The sequence below is a fragment of the Schistocerca serialis genome, chromosome 2 (assembly GCF_023864345.2).
Source record: "Schistocerca serialis cubense isolate TAMUIC-IGC-003099 chromosome 2, iqSchSeri2.2, whole genome shotgun sequence".
Classification (NCBI taxonomy): Eukaryota; Metazoa; Arthropoda; class Insecta; order Orthoptera; family Acrididae; genus Schistocerca; species Schistocerca serialis.
In genome coordinates, this window is record NC_064639.1 from 320452499 (window position 1) to 320473933 (window position 21435).

The window sequence follows — 21435 nt, forward strand, 5'->3', positions numbered from 1 at the left end:
ACAACTGTAACTTCGGAATTATACATCTAACTTGGTAAGCTGTCTTAATGTGGATTTTATGTCTGTCTGTATACAATACAGATCATGACAAATTTGTAGCTGGCTCCCTCCTTAAAAGAAATTGATAAGCCATAACAATGAAGTTAGTTTTCTGTGTAAGCTTTTTTAAATAGAATTAAGAGAGATTTGCATCTTAAGCGTCTTAAATGGTTAATTTCATTGTCCATGGGTTCTTAACTGTGTATTGCATAAAGAATGACTTGCATCTGAAGTGTCTTTAGCTTTCGGCCAAAAGGTCGTCTTCTGAAGTAGAAAGACAGGCAAGCATGAACGCACACGTCTCTGGCTGCTGCACCAGATGGGTGTAGTAGTCCAGTGGTAGTGATAAAGAGAAGACATGTGGCAGAGAGAAGAAAAGGGGGAGGAGGGTGTTATAGTGCAGCTTGTGGGAGTGTGCAGGGATGTGGTTGGGACAGAGTAGGGCTGCTAGGTTAGTCAGGAGATTTGGGGAGGGGGGAACGGGAAAAGAGAGAAGGGGAACAGGACTACTGGGTGCGTTGGTGGAATGGAATGCGCTGTTGTGCTGTAGTGGGAGTAGGGAAGGGGACAGGTTAGGGCAGAACAGGAGGGACTAGTGAAGGTTGAGTATGGGGGTGGGAGGTACAGCAATGCAGGATATATTGCAGGGAGAGTTCCTACCTGCATGTTTCAGAAAGGATCCAGATGGCACAGACTGTGAAGCAGTTGTTGAAATGAAGCACATAGTGTAGGGTAGCATGTTCAGCAGCTGGGTGGTCCAGCTGTCTTCTGGCCACAGTTTGTCAGTGGCCATTCATGTGGACAGGCAGCTTGCTAGGTGTCGTGCCCACGTAGAAAGCAGCACAGTGGTTGCAGCTTAGTTTGTACATCAGATGACTGCTTTGGTCGCCCTGCCTTTGATGAGATAGGATATGGCTTCATTGGACTGGAGTAGATGGTGGTGGGAGAATTTATGGGACAGGTCTTGCATCTTGGTTTTTTGCAGTTATATGAGCCATGAAGCAAGCCATTGGAGACAAGTGGAATAGGGATGGAGGAGGATATTGCACAAGTTCAGTGGGCAGTGGAATACCTCTGTGAGAGGGGTGCAAGGGATAGTGCGTAGGATATTCCTCATTTCAGGGCATGATGAGAAGTAGTCGAAATTCTGTTGGAGAATGTGATTCATTTGCTGCAATCCAGGGTGGTTCTGAGTCACGAACGAAGCACTCCTTTGTGGCCGTTTGGTAGGTATTGGGAAGTGGTAGGTGACTGGAGAGATAAGGCATAGATCTGTTTCCGTATAAGGTTGGGTGGGTAATTTTCATATGTGAAGGCGTCAGTGGTAGCCTTGGCAAATTTGGAGAGTTACTGCTTGTCACAGTTCTTAAGGGTGTTCTACAGAGTTGTTTTTTCCGTTTTATGTTCAATATTTAGATGACTGACCCAGCCATTGTCTTCAGATGGTACTAGATTTGTTACTGAGTTAGGTGGTGCTGTGGTTAGCACGCTGGACTCGCGTTTGAGAGAATGGCTATTGAAATTTCTGTCCGATCATGCAGATTTAAGTTTTCTGTGATTTCCTAAATCACTCAAGGCAAATGGTGGGATCCTTCCTTTCAGAAGGGTACTACCAGTTTCCTTTCATATTGTTGTGCTCCGTCTCTAATGACCGTGCTGTCGATAGGATGTGAAACTATAAACACTCTACCATCCCTGGTTTTGCTGTTATGTGTACACACTACCTTCGCACCAACTAGAGTGGTTGTTTTCATAATAAACTACAATATACACTCCTGGAAATTGTAATAAGAACACCGTGAATTCATTGTCCCAGGAAGGGGAAACTTTATTGACACATTCCTGGGGTCAGATACATCACATGATCACACTGACAGACCCACAGGCACATAGACACAGGCAACAGAGCATGCACAATGTCGGCACTAGTACAGTGTATATCCACCTTTCGCAGCAATGCAGGCTGCTATTCTCCCATGGAGACGATCATAGAGATGCTGGATGTAGTCCTGTGGAACGGCTTGCCGTGCCATTTCCACCTGGCGCCTCAGTTGGACCAGCGTTCGTGCTGGACGTGCAGACCGCGTGAGACGACGCTTCATCCAGTCCCAAACATGCTCAATGGGGGACAGATCCGGAGATCTTGCTGGCCAGGGTAGTTGACTTACACCTTCTAGAGCACGTTGGGTGGCACGGGATACATGCGGACGTGCATTGTCCTGTTGGAACAGCAAGTTCCCTTGCCGGTCTAGGAATGGTAGAACGATGGGTTCGATGACGGTTTGGATGTACCGTGCACTATTCAGTGTCCCCTCGACGATCACCAGTGGTGTACGGCCAGTGTAGGAGATCGCTCCCCATACCATGATGCCGGGTGTTGGCCCTGTGTGTCTCAGTCGTATGCAGTCCTGATTGTGGCGCTCACCTGCACGGCGCCAAACACGCATACGACCATCATTGGCACCAAGGCAGAAGCGACTCTCATCGCTGAAGACGACACGTCTCCATTCGTCCCTCCATTCATGCCTGTCGCGACACCACTGGAGGCGGGCTGCACGATGTTGGGGCGTGAGCGGAAGACGGCTTAACGGTGTGCGGGACCGTAGCCCAGCTTCATGGAGACGGTTGCGAATGGTCCTCGCCGATACCCCAGGAGCAACAGTGTCCCTAATTTGCTGGGAAGTGGCGGTGCGGTCCCCTACGGCACTGCGTAGGATCCTACGGTCTTGGCGTGCATCCGTGCGTCGCTGCGGTCCGCTCCCAGGTCGACGGGCACGTGCACCTTCCGCCGACCACTGGCGACAACATCGATGTTCTGTGGAGACCTCACGCCCCACGTGTTGAGCAATTCGGCGGTACGTCCACCCGGCCTCCCGCATGCCCACTATACGCCCTCGCTCAAAGTCCGTCAACTGCACATACGGTTCACGTCCACGCTGTTGCAGCATGCTACCAGTGTTAAAGAGTGCGATGGAGCTCCGTATGCCACGGCAAACTGGCTGACACTGACGGCGGCGGTGCACAAATGCTGCGCAGCTAGCGCCATTCGACGGCCAACACCGCGGTTCCTGGTGTGTCCGCTGTGCCGTGCGTGTGATCATTGCTTGTACAGCCCTCTCGCAGTGTCCGGAGCAAGTATGGTGGGTCTGACACACCGGTGTCAATGTGTTCTTTTTTCCATTTCCAGGAGTGTAGTATAGTAGGTTGCATCAAATTGTGATCACATTTTTCTCATTGTTTATGTTAAGTATCTGGGCATAGGATCTGACAGACAAAATACTAGTAACAGTTGAAAAAAGAAATTTGTATTTCATTTGGATTTATTCAATATTTTAGATTTGTTGCCGTATGGCAACAAATCGAAAGTATTGATTAATTATTAATTGTTCAATTATAGACATATGGAAACACAATAAGTGTTATCATTAAGTATTATTTTATGTACCTTAAAAATCTATCTGGCAGAAATAATTCTCTCTTTCAGCTACTTTCACATATATTTATGTTCTCTCAACCTTTAGCAAAGCTTTTTGATTTTGAACTGTGTCTGCCAACACAGTCCACCTTGATACACCCTGACTGTGTGTGTGTGTGTGTGTGTGTGTGTGTGTGTGTGTGTGTGTGTCAGTATCAGAGGGTGGGGGGGGGGGGGGGTTGTACATTTTTTTAAAATGTCATTATTAACTCAAGGATTCATGCTGGTTATAGTTTTTAAATTAAGAATAGCTTAACTGGTATTTCTCTCTCTCTCTCTCTCTCTCTCTCTCTCTCTCTCTTCTGAAATAATACTTGAGATTTGTCAAAGGGAGAAAATAACAGGACATTAGGCATAGCTCATAAGATGTGACAATTAGAAGCTGGGGAAAGTGCTGCTGATGAGGAAATTGATAGGAGTAGCATTAAATGTCTTGATACCACATTTCTACATCACTTTGCCTTTCTTGAAATATTACAAAACTTAGCACTAGTGTTTCGTTGCTAAATTTGATTTTCTTGGGTCACTGATTTATATTTGCTTGTGATTGTCACGTAGTATTAAGAACTACATTCAGTTGTTTTCCTTCATTTCAGATAATAAGGAAGTCAAGTATTCAGTTATATCTGGTTTCATCTTCCTCAGGTTTTTTGCCCCTGCCATTTTAGGACCGAAGCTGTTCGATTTAACAACAGAACAAATAGTAAGTTGATACATTCTTAAACATATATAACATTTATTGTCTCCTAAGTATCTCTGTAGTGACTGTTTAATTCATATAGATTATCATTGTTTAAGAGATTTTGATACATCGTATAATATTTTCTGCGGAAACAGCACCGAAACTAAACACTGTTTGTTTCTTGTCCAGCTTACCCCTTATCTTTTACATTGGACAGCTGGAGCTACCATTTAGTCAAAACTCTTTGCTAGTGAAGATATTTGTAAAGCTTCCCTTCTTTAGATTGTTACTGTATGGACAACTGAATTATTTTAATGTTTTTTTGTGTCAGCTACAAATGGTGCATCTTGAATCACATATGTCAGAAGGAGTGAGTTCTTCCTCTCCCTGCATTTCTGAATCAACAAAATATTGCACTAGCTACACACATTTTATTTTTATTTACCTGTCTGACCCTAGTTCTCACTTACCTGGAATCAAATACTTTGGAAAATTTGTTGCCAACTTTTGTGATAAAATAGTACTGTGTTGCAGTGTGAAATAACACATCAATCATAGAGTTTCATTATTTAGTGTTAGTTGTATTATATGTCTGTTACTTCCTTTAAAAATGATTTGTGAAGTAATTCTTGGCCTTCTGTAGGTCCCAAGTGCTTTGTGTGGAGAAAATTATTTTAGTGGCAGGTATATGAAGGATACAAATATTAATTGGATAGTAAGCATAAAAAAATTTATTTCTCTTCTTGGCAGTAATACTTGAGTTTAGATGAAAGTTACTACTTCACCTCATAGCCTCAATAGTACATTTTCTCTTCTTCTTGCTACTTGCCTCTAAATTGGCAAAGAAGGAACATTCATTGCCTCTGTTGTTGACTATACCAACTCTTTTAGTAAGGTGAAAAACCATTGACGAAGTCTGGACTAAAGTAACTGTTCTTGTATGGAGTGCCCTTCCTGACCTTTTTTTCCAAATAATAATTTTCTTTCTGTATGCAAATTCTTCACAAACTTGTTCAGTATTTCTATTCAGCTTCCCATTCAGTTAGCACTTGTACGTATAAGGCTGTTTTCATATCTCCAAATATTTACAGACCTTTGCTATTGATTTGCCTCTCAATTTGCTATTTGTCGTTGCTTGTTTTTCTGATTAACACATTTTAAAGCTTACTGTCATCTGATTGATATTTTACATATAAGTTGATCAAGAGTTTTAAACATAAATGTGTTACAGAAAAATTTGTCCACCACTTGTAAAGCAAAACATTGCTTTCATCTTAAGGAACAGGCATTTCATTAAATCATCATATCAAAACAAAATAAAATGATACAAACTAGTTTCAGTGACACATTCCTGTCAAAAAAACACTGTATCTGCATCTTATAGCCCTTATTACTAAGGACAGGAGAAATAGTTTTATTTTATGTGCAAATGTGGAGTTATTTGCTGCCACATTCGCCGTTACTTTTTGCCAAATTTGGTATTGTTTATTTTGACAATTTCAGTGTGATTTAGTTTGTCAAATTCTGTGTTGTTTACTTTGCCAAATGTGGTGTTTTTTGTCAGATTTAGTGTTTTTGTCAAACTCAGTACTGTTATCGAAAACCTTCTGGGAATTCAGCCAGGTAACACTTTCAGCGACCGCCGATATTTCGGTGAGAGAACACCCCGCCATTTTCAAGGCAAACTGCAACAGACAGGCAAAGTACATACAAATTAAAAACCTCGGTTCTCGGACAGTTGCAGGAAAGATAACACACACTGAACACTTGTGCCACCAAAGATGACTAAAGTCAGAGCTATGGATAGTGAGACTACGAACTTGCAGGTGAGGTAGCATTGACTCTGTCCCCCTGTGTTTTGACAAGGGAGAGAGCCGGATTCCAAACAGAGTTTAAACAAAAACCTCCATCGCTGTTAACAAGGTTGCTCGCTAATTTAATCCCAACTACCTCCTTCATAACACTGTCCCAATAGCTGGACGTGCATGCCAATATCTCGGTGTTATTGGATAACATGGGATGACCAGTATCCAAGCAATGTTCAGCAATAGCAGATCTACGTGGCTGCTGTAATTGTGTGTGCCGTTTATGCTCAGTACATCGGTCCTCCATGGTCCTGATAGTTTCACCAATATAAGCCATGCCGCAGCTTCAAGGAATGCGATATACACCCGCCTTATGCAGATTAAGATCATCCTTAATAGAACTCAAAAGCGCTCCAATTTTAGATGGAGGTCGGAAAACACATTTCCCATTGTATTTCCATAAAATACAACCAATCATGTTGGAAGTGTTTCCTTTGTAAGGCAGAAAGGCAGTAGACTTAGGTGTCGACTCAGAATTATCATCAACCACCCAATGTACAGTTGGTCGATAGTGCAACACACGTTCAATCTGTCTATCTCTATAACCATTTTGTTGAAGTGTGACTTCAAGATCGTACAGCTCAGCTGGCAAAGTCTCAGTGTCAGAAACGACGTGCCCTGTGCACCAGGGTACGAAGTACTCTTTCGTGCTGAGCCGGATGGTGACAACTATTAGCCTGTAAGTAGAAGTCGGTGTGAGTACGTTTCCTGTAGACTGCATGTCCTAGTGATCCATCATCCTTCCTCCTAACCAACACTTCAAGAAAGGGAAGGCAACCATCCTCTTCCACCTCCATCATAAAACGAATGTTCGGGTGAATCGATTTCAGATGTTCTAGAAAGGCATTCAAATTCTCCCTACCATGAGGCCAAACAACAAAGGTATCATCAACATATCTAAAGAAACAGGCGGGTTTCAAAGGCGCCAACTTCAATGCACGTTCCTCGAAGTCTTCCATAAACAAATTTGCAATCACAGGAGACAATGGACTACCCATCACAACTCCATCTGTCTGCTCGTAATACTGGACATTGAATAAAAAGTAAGTGGATGTCAACACATGCCGAAAGAGATTAGTTAATTCAGCTCCAAACCTAGCCTCAATTAACCGCAAGGAATCAGACAGAGGAACACGAGTGAAGAGAGAAACCACATCGAAACTCACTAAAATATCAGAGTCATTCAACCGCAGTCCCTCCAAACGACGTAAAAAATCAGATGAGTTCCTGATATGGTGTTCACACTGATATACTAGTGAACTCAACAGAGGAGGAGGATGCTTGGCTACACGATATGTCAGAGCACCGATGTTACTCACTATAGGATGGAAAAGAACCCCTTCCTTGTGAACCTTCGGAAGGCCATATAACCTAGGGGGAACAGCACTGTAGGTGTTAAGACTCTTGATAGGATAGTGTCCTGCGACAAACGACTTTTCTTCAGGAGGCTGTTGGTCTTTCTCGCAACACTTTTTGTGGAGTCAGCATCGATTCTGCGACAAGCTGAATCAGATAGTAAACTTTGCATCTTTTGTACATAATCCTGTTTATTTAAAACAATGGTGGCATTGCCCTTGTCTGCAGATAAAATAACAATATTAGGATCAACTGTGAGAGAGCATAAAGCAGCCCTCTCTGCTGCTGTTACATTACTCTTGGGTGGACGAGCCCTAGTCAACACACGGCATACCATCCTCCTAACCTCCTCTGCAACATCAGGAGGTAGTTTGCAAACTGCCTGTTCAATTGAACTAATAAAATCAACTATGTTCAAACTTTGCCAAATGCCGGCCGGTAACGGAATTGTATTCCCAGTCAGCTTGAGTCCATGAGGCACCGTCCAACCAATCCCAAGTGAAGTCAGACAATTCCGATGCAACCATTAAACAAAAACGATACAATTCTTTGGAAACAGAATCCAAACATCGATGAGTAAAACGAATCCTTTCACAAACAAGAGCCAAGCCAGCACATTGCTTGATGCGATTGGTGGCAGGAGAATTAACATGGTGCACAACCTTGGCAAATGTTGGGACATGATTTTCATCACAACACCTCAGTAAAAACGACAAAGCACATTGCAGTCTAATTCGATAGCTATGAAGTTTATCCAACTTACATAAACACCGATACATTTCCTCCCCACGTGTTTCTTTAGGTATGTTGATGATACCTCTGTTGTTTGGCCTCATGGTAGGGAGCATCTGAATGCCTTTCTAGAACATCTGAACTCAATCCACCCGAACATTCATTTTACGATGGAGTTGGAAGGGGATGGTTGCCTTCCATTTCTAGACGTGTTGGTTAGGAGGAAGGATGATGGATCATTGGGACATGCAGTCTACAGGAAACATACTCACACCAACTTCTACTTACAGGCTAATAGTTGTCACCATCCAGATCAGCGTGAAGGGGATCTTCATACGTTGGTACACAGGGCACGCGTTTCTGATGCTGAGACTTTGCCAGCTGAGCTGTCCCATCTTGAAGTTACATTTCGTCAAAATGGTGATAGTGATAGACAGATTGAATGTGCGTTGCACTATTGACCAACTGTACATTGGGTGATTGATGATAATTCTGAGTCGACACCTAAGTCTACTGCCTTTTAGCATTATGTAGGAAACACTTTCAACAAGATTGGTTGTATTTTACGGAAATACAATGTGAAATGTGTTTTCCGACCTCCGCCTAAAATTAAAGCGCTTTTGAGTTCTGTTAATGGATGATCTTGGTCTGCATAAGGCAGGTGTATATCGCATTCCTTGTAGCTGCGGCGTGGTTTATATTGGTGAAACTATTAGGACCATGGAGGACCGATGTACTGAGCATAAACAACACACACGATTACAGCAATCTGCTATTGCCAAACACTGCTTGGATACTGGTCATCCCATGTTATATAACAACACCGAGATATTGGCATTTACGTCCAGCTATTGGGACAGTGTTATTAAGGAGGCAGTTGAGATTAAATTAGCAAGCAACCTCGTTAACAGGGATGGAGGTTTTTGTTTAAACTCTGTTTGGAATCCGGCTCTCTCCCTTGTCAAAACACAGGGGACAGAGTCAATGCTACCTCACCTGCGAGTTCGTAGTCTCACTATCCATAGCTCTGACTTTGGTCATCTTTGGTGGCACTAGTATTCAGTGTGTGTTATCTTTCCTGCATCAGTCCGAGAACTGAGGTTTTAAATTTGCATGTACTTTGCCTGTCCGTTGCAGTTTGCCTTGAAAATGGCCAAAATATCGGCGGTCGCTGAAAGTGTTACCTGGCTGAATTCCCGGAAGTTATTTGAAAGTTGTATACACCAGGAGAAACTCAGGTCTCACTCAGTACTGTTATTTTTGCTAATTTTGATGGTATTTTCATCATCACATCAAAGATCATTATACAGGACAAACTGCAAGTTTAATGTTATACATAAACACGGGCTTCAGAAGATTGGAAGTCAAGTTGGAGTTTAACATTTGATAATTATCAGTTACGAACACCAGTGATAGTAAACTTCCATCCTCGGATTTATAACATTTTTATACAGAAAAATTACAAATTTTGCAGTATCAAATAAAAACTGCCGATTTCACCTTATTTTGCTAAAATCCAGTAATTTTGCATTGTATTTCAGATTATCATTTTCACGAAATTTTCGTGTCCCTACTTATTACAGATTTGTCAAGATTCTTGAGTCTAAGTTGAAAAGTTGCTTATTTAACAATTTCTCTAAGAAATGTTAATGTGTTAAGCAATAGTTGGCTTAATTATTGATGTTGTTCAAATTCTTTACAGGACTCTCAGACAAATAGAACTTTAACTCTTATTTCCAAAACAATACAAAGCCTAGGAAACCTTGTAAGTTCACGGTCTTCCCAGCAAACATTCAAAGAAGAATATATGGTTGCAGTCCACCGAGAGTTTTATACGGAAAAACATATTGAAGCTGTGAGACAGGTACTTAAAGATATTAAAAATAAAATGTCCTGAGAGATTGCTCATTTGAGAAATATGTATTGTATTTCTTATTTTGTCATTGCATTGTATGTATCTGGGCTTGTGAGGGCAAGGAAAAGTGTTCTCACCTGATGTTCTGATATTATTCTGCTCAGTTGTCCACAACCCATGGTCTAGTGATTAGCATCACTGAACCGAGATCAGAGGTCACCAAACTTTTTTCACAGTGGGCTGAATAACTGACAAAATGATGAGTGCAGGCTGCATCACCATTCTGTACAATAGTTGCAAGACAGAATGACATGTCTGGAAAAAAAAGATGAAAAACTAAGATCTGCATTCCATCTGCACTAGTGAATGGCATGCAACCACCATGTTTATTTACTAAAAGCTATCAAAGAAGATGACAGCAGCAAAAAGATTTTAAACCTAGTGTACACATATGTGAATCTCACAAACTAAGCAGAAAGAAAACATTAGAGATTTGTGATACAGTTATTTGACTTTCAAGATATCGCCAGTGTTTGGATTGGTATTACTGCATCCAATCCAAACACTGCTTTCAAATGTTCATCAGTCAATCTCATTTGATGTGCTGATTTATGGAAATGTTTGCACACATATGTTGATCCAAACACTGATGCCATAAGGCAGCAGATTTCTTCAGTTTTGGAAACTCAGCATCAGGCAAGCAGTGGTAAAATTCAATGAGTTTCTCTTCTCTGTCCTTCCCCTTCAGCAAGTCACTTATTTGCATATCAGTGAGCTCCAACTGAAGTTCAACTGTCACATCGTCAGTGTTACAATTGAATGGATACTAGGATAGAATGATGTCACACTCAGTTCTGTTAAGAGCTGGTAGTCTCTCCAAAAAAATCAATCTTCAAGTCAATATTAATTTTTTCAGAAAATCGAGGTTGACTTCTTTGGGGATTATAGCACAAAACTCTTTAAAATAATGAAAATGAGAAAACTTTTCCCAGTTGTGCTTCATATAATCACAGATTTGTCTGATATCTTTTGATGGTTCTGTAAAGATTATGCAGGTAGTGTACAACCTGGGAAAGCCAGGAAAAACCCTGGATTTTTTCATCCAGGGAAAACACTGTAATTTCTTGGAACTCTAGGAATTTTTCATTGTTTTAGTTTTCAGTTAAATTTTTGTACTTTTTACTAGTAAGAACTGATACTTTAACCCACTGCTGCAGAATAACACTGCAGCAATGAAACATAAACAAACAAAAGACTTACACCGAAATAAAACTTTTGTTGCAAAGAAAATGCACTATTTAAAGCAAAACACAGTACACACACAAGCGTCTGCTGACAGCAAAATGTGTCAAAGATTATGGAATACTTTGTAACAGCAAACTGCTTTCGATGTGTCTTTCTCATGGGCCTCACTTCAATGAGTGTCATGTCAGAACTGCTTACATTTCCAACAGGTCGTAGGAAAATATTGTGAATGGTGGTTTGAGAAAGGTTACTTTCAAAGTAAATTTCCTTTTACACAAGATGAATTTCGTTATGTATGAGAATGTTCCATGAATTTCGTAGATTAAGGAGTGTTAGACTTACTTAACATTGAGGACCAGACACTTGCAAAAATTTCGGGCCCAAAATACCAGTCATTTATGCCATTACTTAAAATTTTGCTTGGACATTTGTGTTTGGTACAACTTAGAGGATAACACACACGAAAAAAGACCAAGTTTCATGGTTAGTTTGTCTTACTTATTTTAGTTCTTTCATACATTACAAATGCAATAACAATAGCAAAAATCAAAATTATTCTTAAAAAAAAAAAAAAAAAAAAAAAAAAAAAAAGTGCAGTGAGTTCTCCAGCAATTTCAAACATAATTAGCTTTCCTTGGAAAAGTAAGTGTTTGATGGAACATGTATTCTCCCACGTAACCTACAGAAGGTTCGGTGCACACCAGTGAAATTTATAATTGTGCTCATCAGAAATGTTCAGGTGCTGCAATTTAATCTGTGCTCTTAGGATCCTGTCTAATCACACCCTTGGAAAAAGACAACAAAATCTTTTTGACAGTCAATTTTATATGTGAAAGCTTAGCTTGTCTTGTAGCTACATGTATGCATATTAATTTGAACCATTAAATTTGGTGAAGTGGAGTCTCTTAGTAAGATGCAGTCGGGCTCCCTGTTGATCAAAGCTGCCTCTGCCATCCAATCTACAGCTCTTCATGCCTATGATAGTCTTGGCATGTCCCAGAGTCTATTATGCCTCACCAATTTCTGGTCCAGGGAGTGATTTTTCATAGGGACCTCATCCTGCAAACAGATGAGGTACTCTGGGCTAATTGTGTGCAGAAGGGTTGCAAAGACAACTGCACCAATACCGGTGCCTTCATTCTGGCTTTCGAGGGGTTTCACTCCTAGAAATGGTCGAGGTTAGGTGCTACAAATGTGAGATGCGACGTGAAGCCATACGTCTCTCAACCTATGCGGTGCTTTCAGTGCTTGCGTTTTGGGCATATGTCCTCCCGCTGTACAGTGGTTACTGTGGACACACACTCCATGAGGGAAGCCCCTGTGTTCTGCCACCTGTGTGTGTTAATTGTGCTGACCACCATTCCCCCACTCACCGGATTGCCTGGCTTGCAAGACAGAAAAGAAGATCCAAGTCCGTGGATCATCTGTCTTATGCTGTGGCTCGCCAAAAGTATGAGAGAATCCACACAGTGTCACGATCTTCAACTTTTGCATCCGTTGCTTCATTTCCTCGTCCTACCTCTTCCTTACCCCAGCCCTGGTCCCCCTCCCTTGCAGTTCCCCCCTTCTTTGGCACCTGCCGGTGATTGGACTCCCTCCCAGGATCCCACTCCCCAGCATCTTTCAGGCTGGCAGACTTGTCACCCGCTCTCTTTCGGTTCCAGATCTTGCAGACGCCTGTACTCCCTCTGTACCCTAGCCCTCCTCCACCTCTGAACGAGGAGAAGAAGAAATATAAATACCATGACAAAGCCCCCCCCCCCCCACCATGCCCCCCCAGAGGTGCCATCTCCCACCTTGCAACCTGAGTCTGTCATCTTATTTATGGATGTCACCCCATCCTTGTCAGTGACGACTACTGACCGAGTGACATGACCTCCTTTTGGCTTCTTTACGTCTAACCTGGACTCTTGCCACATGATCATCCAGCGCAGTTGCAACAGATACTATTGGCACCTACCAGAAATGCAACGTCTAGTCTCCTCCTATTCTGCGTTCTCTCTTGTTCTTCAATTCTTCAAGAAACCCATTTCTGTGATTACCACCCTCCAATGTTTTATGGTTATTGGGCATTCTGTCGGGACGGTGCTGGCCCTGGGTTAGCATCTGGTGGGTTCTGCACTTTGGTTTGCTCTGATGTCATTAGTGACCAACTTTGAAGCAATAGTGGTTTGAGTGTAGACGACTCCGACAATCACCATTCGGAATGTCTACCTCCCTCCAGATAGGTCACTTTCTTACGTTGCACTGTCTCCTTAGGGACTTCAGTGTCCACTATCCACTGTGGGGGAGTGTCACTTCAATGGGTAAGGGTCTCCTAATTGACCAACTTATCATTGGCCTCGATTTGTCTCCCCTCAGTGATGATTCCCCTACCCACTTCAGTGCAGCTCATAGCACCTTCTCTGCTATCGATCTCATGATCTTCTTCCCTGTCCTCGTGGCTTCCCTACATTGGTCATCCCATGATGACCTTTGTGACAGTGAACACTTTCCAGTGATTCTATCATCTGCCTGCTGACGCCAGGCAGACAGGCCCCCACATTGGACATTCCGCAGGGCCAGTTGATACGTCCGCTGTGCACCACCTTCTCGAATTCCATTGACGTAGTGATGCAAGGTGTCTCTGCCACTATTCTTCATGCTACTGGCACTGCTGTTCCCCTCTCCACGGGTCCCCCTCATCGTCGACCGGTACCATGGTGGTCCAAGGATGATGCATTCGCTGTCCAGGACTGCCAACGGGCCCTGCAGCGATTTAAGTGACACCCTTCACAGACCAACCTCCTCGCTTTTAAGCGTCTCTGTGCTAAGGCTCATTACCTCATTAATCGGAGTAAAAAGAAATGCTGGGAGTGCTATATTTCCTCCCTGGGACATATGCCTCTTCATCACAGGTTTAGGTTAAGCTCCGTAGCCTTCTGGGCCACCAGCGATGGTCAACTGTCCATGGTCTTCACTTCCAAGGTGCTCTGTACACTGATCCATTGGTCTTCGCAAAACACCTTACGATACGCTTTGCAACGGCATCGGCACCCACTTTCTATCCTATTACCTTTCTCTTGCAGAAACGCAGAGTTGAACAGACCTCCCTCTGTTCCATCCCACTCCATGCTGAACCCTATGACGAACCCTTCACCAAATGGGAATTCTTGCAGGCTCTTACCTCTTCACGAGACATGACCCCAGGCCTGGACTCCATCCACAACCATATGATCCAACATTTGGACGTTACCCAGAGGGAACATCTCACATTTGGCTCACAGGTGCTTTTCCGTCACAGTGGCGAGACAGTATTGTTATACCCATCTTTAAGCCTGGGAAGAACCCAGCATATCTCGACAGCTACCGCTCAACTAGTCTGACGAATGTACTTCTTAAACTGCTCGAGAGAATGGTCAGATTCAGATTATGTTGGGTACTCGAATCTCGGGGCCTTTTGTCCCCATATCAGCGTGGCTTCTGGACAGGACAATCCTCCGATTGACCATTTACTCCAATTGGAATCAGCCAGCCATCAGGCTGTTACTCACTGCCGGCATATTTGCACAGTCTTCTTTGACCTGCTGAAGGCATGCGACATGGCTTGGCGCCATCACATTTTAGTTACCCTCCGTGACTGGGGCTCCCGTGGTCCCCTTCCTATTTTTATCCACAAGTTTTTATCTCACTGGCCATTCTGGTTTCAAGTTGGCACTTCGGTCAGCACCCCTCAGATTCAGAACAGTATCCCACAGGGTTCTGTGCTAAGTGTCACACTCTTCCTCATTGCCTTCGATTTGCTTGTGACCTTTGTTGGGCCTCTGGTTACCCCGGCATTGTATGTCGACGTTTTTTGCATCTGGTGCAGCTCCCACTCGGTAGCGTCTGCTGAGTGTCAGCTCCAAGGCGCCATCCGATGGACTGCTGTGTGGACCACATCTACATCTACATTTATACTCCGCAAGACACCCAACGATGTGTGGTGGAGGGCACTTTATGTGCCACTGTCATTGCCTCCCTTTCCTGTTCCAGTCACGTTTGGTTCGCGGGAAGAACGACTGCCGGAAGCCCTCCATGTGCGCTCGAATCTCTCTAATTTTACATTCTTGATCTCCTCAGGAGGTATAAGTAGGGGGAAGCCATAGATTCGATACCTCATCCAGAAACCCACCCCCTCGAAACCTGGACAGCGAGCTACACCGCGATGCAGAGTGCCTCTCTTGCAAAGTCTGCCACTTGAGTTTGCTAAACATCTCCGTAACGCTGTCACGCTTACCAAATAACCCTGTGACAAAACGCACCGCTCTTCTTTGGATCTTCTCTATCTCCTCTGTCAACCCAACCTGGTACGGATCCCAAACTGATGAGCAATACTCATGTATAGGTTGAAGGAGTGTTATGTAAGCCACCTCCTTTGTTGATGGACTACATTTTCTAAGGACTCTCCCAATGAATCTCAACCTGGCACCCACCTTACCAACAATTAGTTTTGTATGATCATTCCACTTCAAATTATTCCGTACGCGTACTCCCAGATATTTTACAGAAGTGACTGCTACCAGTGTTTGTTCCACTATCATATAATTGTACAATAAAGGCTCCTTCTTTCTATGTATTCGGAATACATTACAGTGGCTACTCCCTGCACCAAGTGCCTATCCGCTGCAGATCTTCCTGCAATTTGCTGCAATTTTCTAATGCTGCAACTTCTCTGTATACTACAGCATCATCCACGAAGAGCCGCATGGAACTTTCAACCCTATCTACTATGTCATTTATATTTATTGTGAAAAGCAATGGTCCCATAACACTCCCCTGTGGCACGCCAGAGGTTGCTTTAACATCTGTAGACGTCTCTCCATTGAGAACAACATGCTGTGTTCTGTTTGCTAAAAACTCTTCAATCCAGCCACACAGCTGGTCTGATATTCCGTAGGCTCTTACTTTGTTTATCAGGCGACAGTACGGAACTTTATTGAATGCCTTCCAGAAGTCAAGGAAAATGGCATCTACCTGGGAGCCTTTATCTAATATGTTCTGGGTCTCATGAGCAAATAAAGCGAGTTGGGTCTCACACGATCACTGTTTCCGGAATCCATGTTGATTCCTACAGAGTAGTTACTGGGTTTCCAGAAATGACATGATACGCGAGCAAAAACATGTTCTAAAATTCTACAACATATCGATGTCAGAGATATAGGCCTATAGTTTTGCGCATCTGCTCGATGACTCTTCTTGAAAACTGGGACTACCTGTGCTATTCTGTGTAGAATCGAATTGGTATCCTGTCAGGTCCAGTGGACTTTCCTCTGTTGAGTGATTTCAGTTGCTTTTCTATTCCTTGGACACTTATTCCGATCTCAGCCATTTTTTCATTCGTGCGAGGATTTAGAGAAGGAACCTCCCAAGGCTTCAAGTTTTCTCCCTTCAAAATGTGGGTTATACATTTTTGTCCTCAACCCACAGTACACCCCAATCCAGAACTTTATTTTGGCGACCAGTTCCTCTATGTTGTAGCACAGTCCCGTTTCTTGGGCCGTATTTTTGATAACAAGCTGACATGACTGCCCCACATTCGCCACCTAAAGACTACATATATGTGGACGCTTAATGCTGTCCACCTCCTGGCCAACAGATCTTGGAGGGGAGGGGAGGGGGGTGGGGTGCAGACTGTTCCACTGTTCTCCACCATTACCATGCTCTGGTCTTGTCCAGGCTAGATTATGGTAGCCAACTTTATGGCCCAGAAGCTTCTTCCACTTTGAAACTGCTTGTCCCTGTTCGCCAGTGAGTGGTGTGTCCGGCTATTGGTGCCTTTCGCAATAGTCCCATCTCCTCACAGAAGCAGGCATTCCACCTCAACATATACGATGGAGCCAACTCCTGGTTTCTTACGCATTTGCCATTTCCCTGATCATCCCATGTACCCTGTGCTCTTTGTCAGAGAGGGATGTGTTCCTCCTAACACCCGCCCACAGGTGGGATTGCTGGTTGAGATGCACCTCACTTCCCTCTGTTGGTATCTCCATCTCCACTCACTGGAATGCACCCCATGTCTTTCCTCCCATAGCCCCCTTGGATGTTGCCTAGACAACGAAATAGGACCAATATATTCGAGGGTCCTAAGATCTCTGTTGTTCCTATGGTTTTCCGGCATCTTGTATGTGCGATCCTCGCAGAGTTCCAGGGTGTCACCATATTTTACACTGATGGTCCTAAGGCCATTGATAAGGTGGAATATGCTTTTACGTCATCTACTAGCTTAGAACACCATTTATTGCTGGGATCATGTAGTGTGTTCACAGCAGAGCTTCTAGCCATTCACAGATCCCTTCTTTTTGTTTCTCAGGCCTCCCTCCACAGTGTTTTAATTTGTTCAGACTCAATGAGCAGCCTGAAGGCTATCGACCAATGCAACTCTCATCACCCTTTGGTCTCTGCTTTCCATGACCTTCCTTCTGCCCTTGGATGTACTACCTGTTCAGTTGTCTTTCTCTGGGCCCCAAGTCATGTGGACATCCCAAGGAATGAACTGGCTGACCGTGTAGCTAGAGAAGCAGATACTTACCCCATTTCCTGTCATGGTTCCAGCTGCGGATATGCGGATTTATGTCAAATCTCTCTTTGCCCAAAAATGGAATCACGTCTGGTGCACTACTGCTCGTAGTAATAAACTCTGCACAATCAAGGAGTCTACTGCAGTTTGGCGCTCTTCCTTCCATTCCGCTCGGAAGGAGTCTACTGTCTTATGCTGTCTATGTGTTGGTCATACCAGGCTCACCCATTGTTTCATCCTATGTAATGATCCACCCCTTCAATGTGGTTGTTTCAGATGACAGTATCCCACATATTGGTGGAATGTCCCTGTCTTTTGGTCCCTTGTGCTAAGTATTGTCTTCCCAACTCCTTAAATTTAATATTAGCAGATGACTCACGGATGGTTGAACTGGTCCTCAGTTTCCTCCATGAAAGTGGTTTTTATTTCCAGGTATAAGGTTCTACTTTAGCCTTGGAGCAGGGACAGGTTGGTTGTAGTTGGGACCTCTTTTCCAGTTTTCTCGGTCTGTGACCCCATGACCGCCCCTTTTTCCAGTTTTTGGATTTGGTCTCACCTTTTATGCCTTTTGCTGTGTGTCTTTAATGTTTGTTATTTTATAATTTGACTCCCCTGACTGGATCCATCCACTTTTAGTAGACCCTCTTTCTTCTGTGACTAACTTCAGAATCGCGGGACTGGTGACCATGCCGTTTGGTCCCATAACCACTCTCAATTAATCAATCATTAACTTTTCTTATTTGTGTGTCTGCACCACATAACCATGATGCTGCTATTGGCTGACTAGATCACTTGTGCCTATACTCTGAATTTGTTGCCATTGGCTAGCGAGATTGCATAACATGAACAACAATTGGCAGACGAAAGCACATTGTAATCTAGATTTCAGTGCTATATTTGGTGGAATTGGCGTTCATACTTTTGTAATACAAAAATATGGAGTGTAAATGTTGCTGCGCATCAAAAATCTTTACAAAACATGTTGCTGGCCGGAGTGGCCGAGCGGTTCTAGGCGCTTCAGTCTGGAACCGCGCAACCACTACGGTTGCAGGTTAGAATCCTTCCTCCAGCATGGATGTGTGTGATGTCCTTAGGTTAGTTAGGTTTAAGTAGTTCTAAGTTCTAGGGGGCTGATGACCTCAGCAGTTAAGTCCCATAGTGCTCAGAGCCATTTGAACCATTTGAACAAAACATATTGTTTTTTACTGGGTTGTTTTTCCTAAAGTGCCAGGAAGCTCTGTGCCGGTGTATAAAACATCCACTGCTCAAAGGATTGACGAGTTTTACAGCTTTAAGGGAAAGTATATTGTTACTTACCACAGAAAAAAATTTACTTTTACGCAAGAAAAAGTGAATTTTCCCCTGAGAAAAAGAGTATTTGCAATCAAGAAAAAGTGTATTTTTAACTGGAAAATCCATGAAAAATTTGTTTCTTCTTTTCCCTACATATACGCCATGTCACAGGTAAGGTTATAATTTTGCTAATGTTTCAAGTTCAGTTCATTTGTATGGGATGTGATGTCGACCAAATATTACAACTTTGAAAGCCAGGTAGGATCAGACAGCTGTGACCAGCTCTGTATTCAGTGAGAAAAATATCTATTACATTTGGGAGCTTGTAAAAACGAAACAGGACTTTACCGCATCTGGGCCAGTTGACAGCTGTGTGATATGGCGAGTCACAGAATCTGGAATAAATTTCATCTAGAATAGCCTGGAACTGATGGTGATGGAGTGTGCATGTCCTAATGAAGTTCACAGCAGAAAAGATTTGTTTCAGTGCACAAGAAATATTTTAGACTCTCCCACAGAGAACTGAAATGTGATGCAGTGTGTGAACAAAGTGCCCAGAAATTGCAAATCTTTCAAAATGAGTTTGTTCATTTAACATGGTAAATTTAAGGCACATAGCAGCCAGGAGGTCACTGCGCATGTGAGATTGTCCTAGTGTTCTAAACATAATACTAGATTTAAATTTTATAACAATGTCTTGTGTTTGATACATTTTGTCAAGCATCAAGTACCATGTGATAACAGTTATATTACGGTATGGCTTCAGTTACAATTGATGATACAAAGGAACACCATATTTACAATTAATGTTCATACATATGATCTGATGTTAACATAAACTCAATCTAACAGTTCTGTTTGAAGCTGACATATAGAATGAATCTTCTTCTTTTCTTGTCTAACATAAGCACCAGTGTTATGGCATGCCCCTCTTCTCTGAGCCAAGATACTGTGATTTCCCTAAATCATTAAGGCAAATGCTGGGATGCTTCCTTCGAAAAGGGCACGGCTGCTTTCGTTCTCCATCCTTCCCTGATTTAAGCTTGTGATCTGTCTTTAATGACCTTGTTGTTGGCTGGACATTAAACACTAATCTCCTCCTCCTCCTCCTCCTGCCAGGATGTTTCCCCAATACAGAGACTTACAGTACACACTTGACACAGCGGTGCATAAAAGCCCAATGCTTGCATCGCCTTGGGAATGAAGTATCTCATATGTTGGGCACTGTAATCTGACCACAGTCAGACTGCTGTCGTCATGAAACATGCTCATCCTGCATTTCATTGTTATGCCAAGGGACTGTACAAGAAAACATTCAAGTTCACTTGCTCATCTTTATCTGTGTTCCCAACAAAACCTTACTTGGAAATTGAAGTCACTGATCTTTGCTATATGGGCTATGAGAGACCTCTCCTGCTGCTGGATCTGTGAATATAGCAGGCTTCAGTGACAGTATTTAGCATAGTTTTAATGTGCAAATAGGTAGGATTACAAAGTTTCAAACGATTCAGATTCCATAGTAGTATTCTTATTGTAAGCCATTTTCTATGTACATTACTAACCATCTACATCTACATGGATACTCTGCAAATCACATTTAAATGCCTGGCAGAGGGTTCATCGAATCACCTTCACTATTATCTATTATTCCAATCTCGTATAGCGTGCAGAAAGAATGAACACCTATATCTTTCCATACGAGCTCTGGTTTCTCTTATTTTATCGTGGTGATCATTCTTCCGTGTGTAGGTCGGTGTCAACAAAATATTTTCGCATTCGCAGGAGAAAGTTGGTGATTGGAATTTCGTGAGAAGATTCCATCGCAACGAAAAATGCCTTCCTCTTTTTTCTGTATCACCACATTTCGAAAGCTTCTGTTCTCTTCTTGTCTAAACTATTTACCGTCCGCATTTCACTTCCATACATGGCTACACTCCATACAAATACTTTCAGAAACGACTTCCTGACATTTAAATCTATACTTGATGTTAACAAATTTTGCTTCTTCAGAAACGCTTTCCTTGCCATTGCCAGTCTACATTTTATATCCTCTCTACTTCGACCATCATCAGTTATTTTGCTCCCCAAATAGCAAAACTCCATTGCTACTTTAAGTGTCTCATTTCCTAATCTAATTCCCTCAGTACCAAGTGCTAATTTGAGATGATGAGGTTGGCATAGGAGAGGAATTTGTGATGGCCACATCAAATCAGTCAGAAGACAGATGGTACAAGAAGGCAGTATTCAAGATCATATTTATCTGTTTTAGAGCTGACTGCAAATGAAAACAGCGAGGCATTAATAATTAACAATTTTTCCCATATTTTTAACAGGTGTCATGGAGGACAATCTTAT

General features: G+C 42.8%; 1 protein-coding gene across 2 annotated transcripts in view; it reads left to right on the plus strand.

Annotated features, from left to right (window-relative positions):
* Positions 1-21435, plus strand: part of LOC126457120 (GTPase-activating protein) — a 132987-nt gene that overhangs the window by 53063 nt on the left and 58489 nt on the right. For both annotated transcript variants that reach the window (XM_050093174.1, XM_050093175.1), the window contains exons 11-12: positions 4111-4217; positions 9852-10013. In XM_050093174.1, the coding sequence (XP_049949131.1) occupies positions 4111-4217; positions 9852-10013 (269 nt within the window). The remainder of the gene's footprint in view (positions 1-4110; positions 4218-9851; positions 10014-21435) is intronic.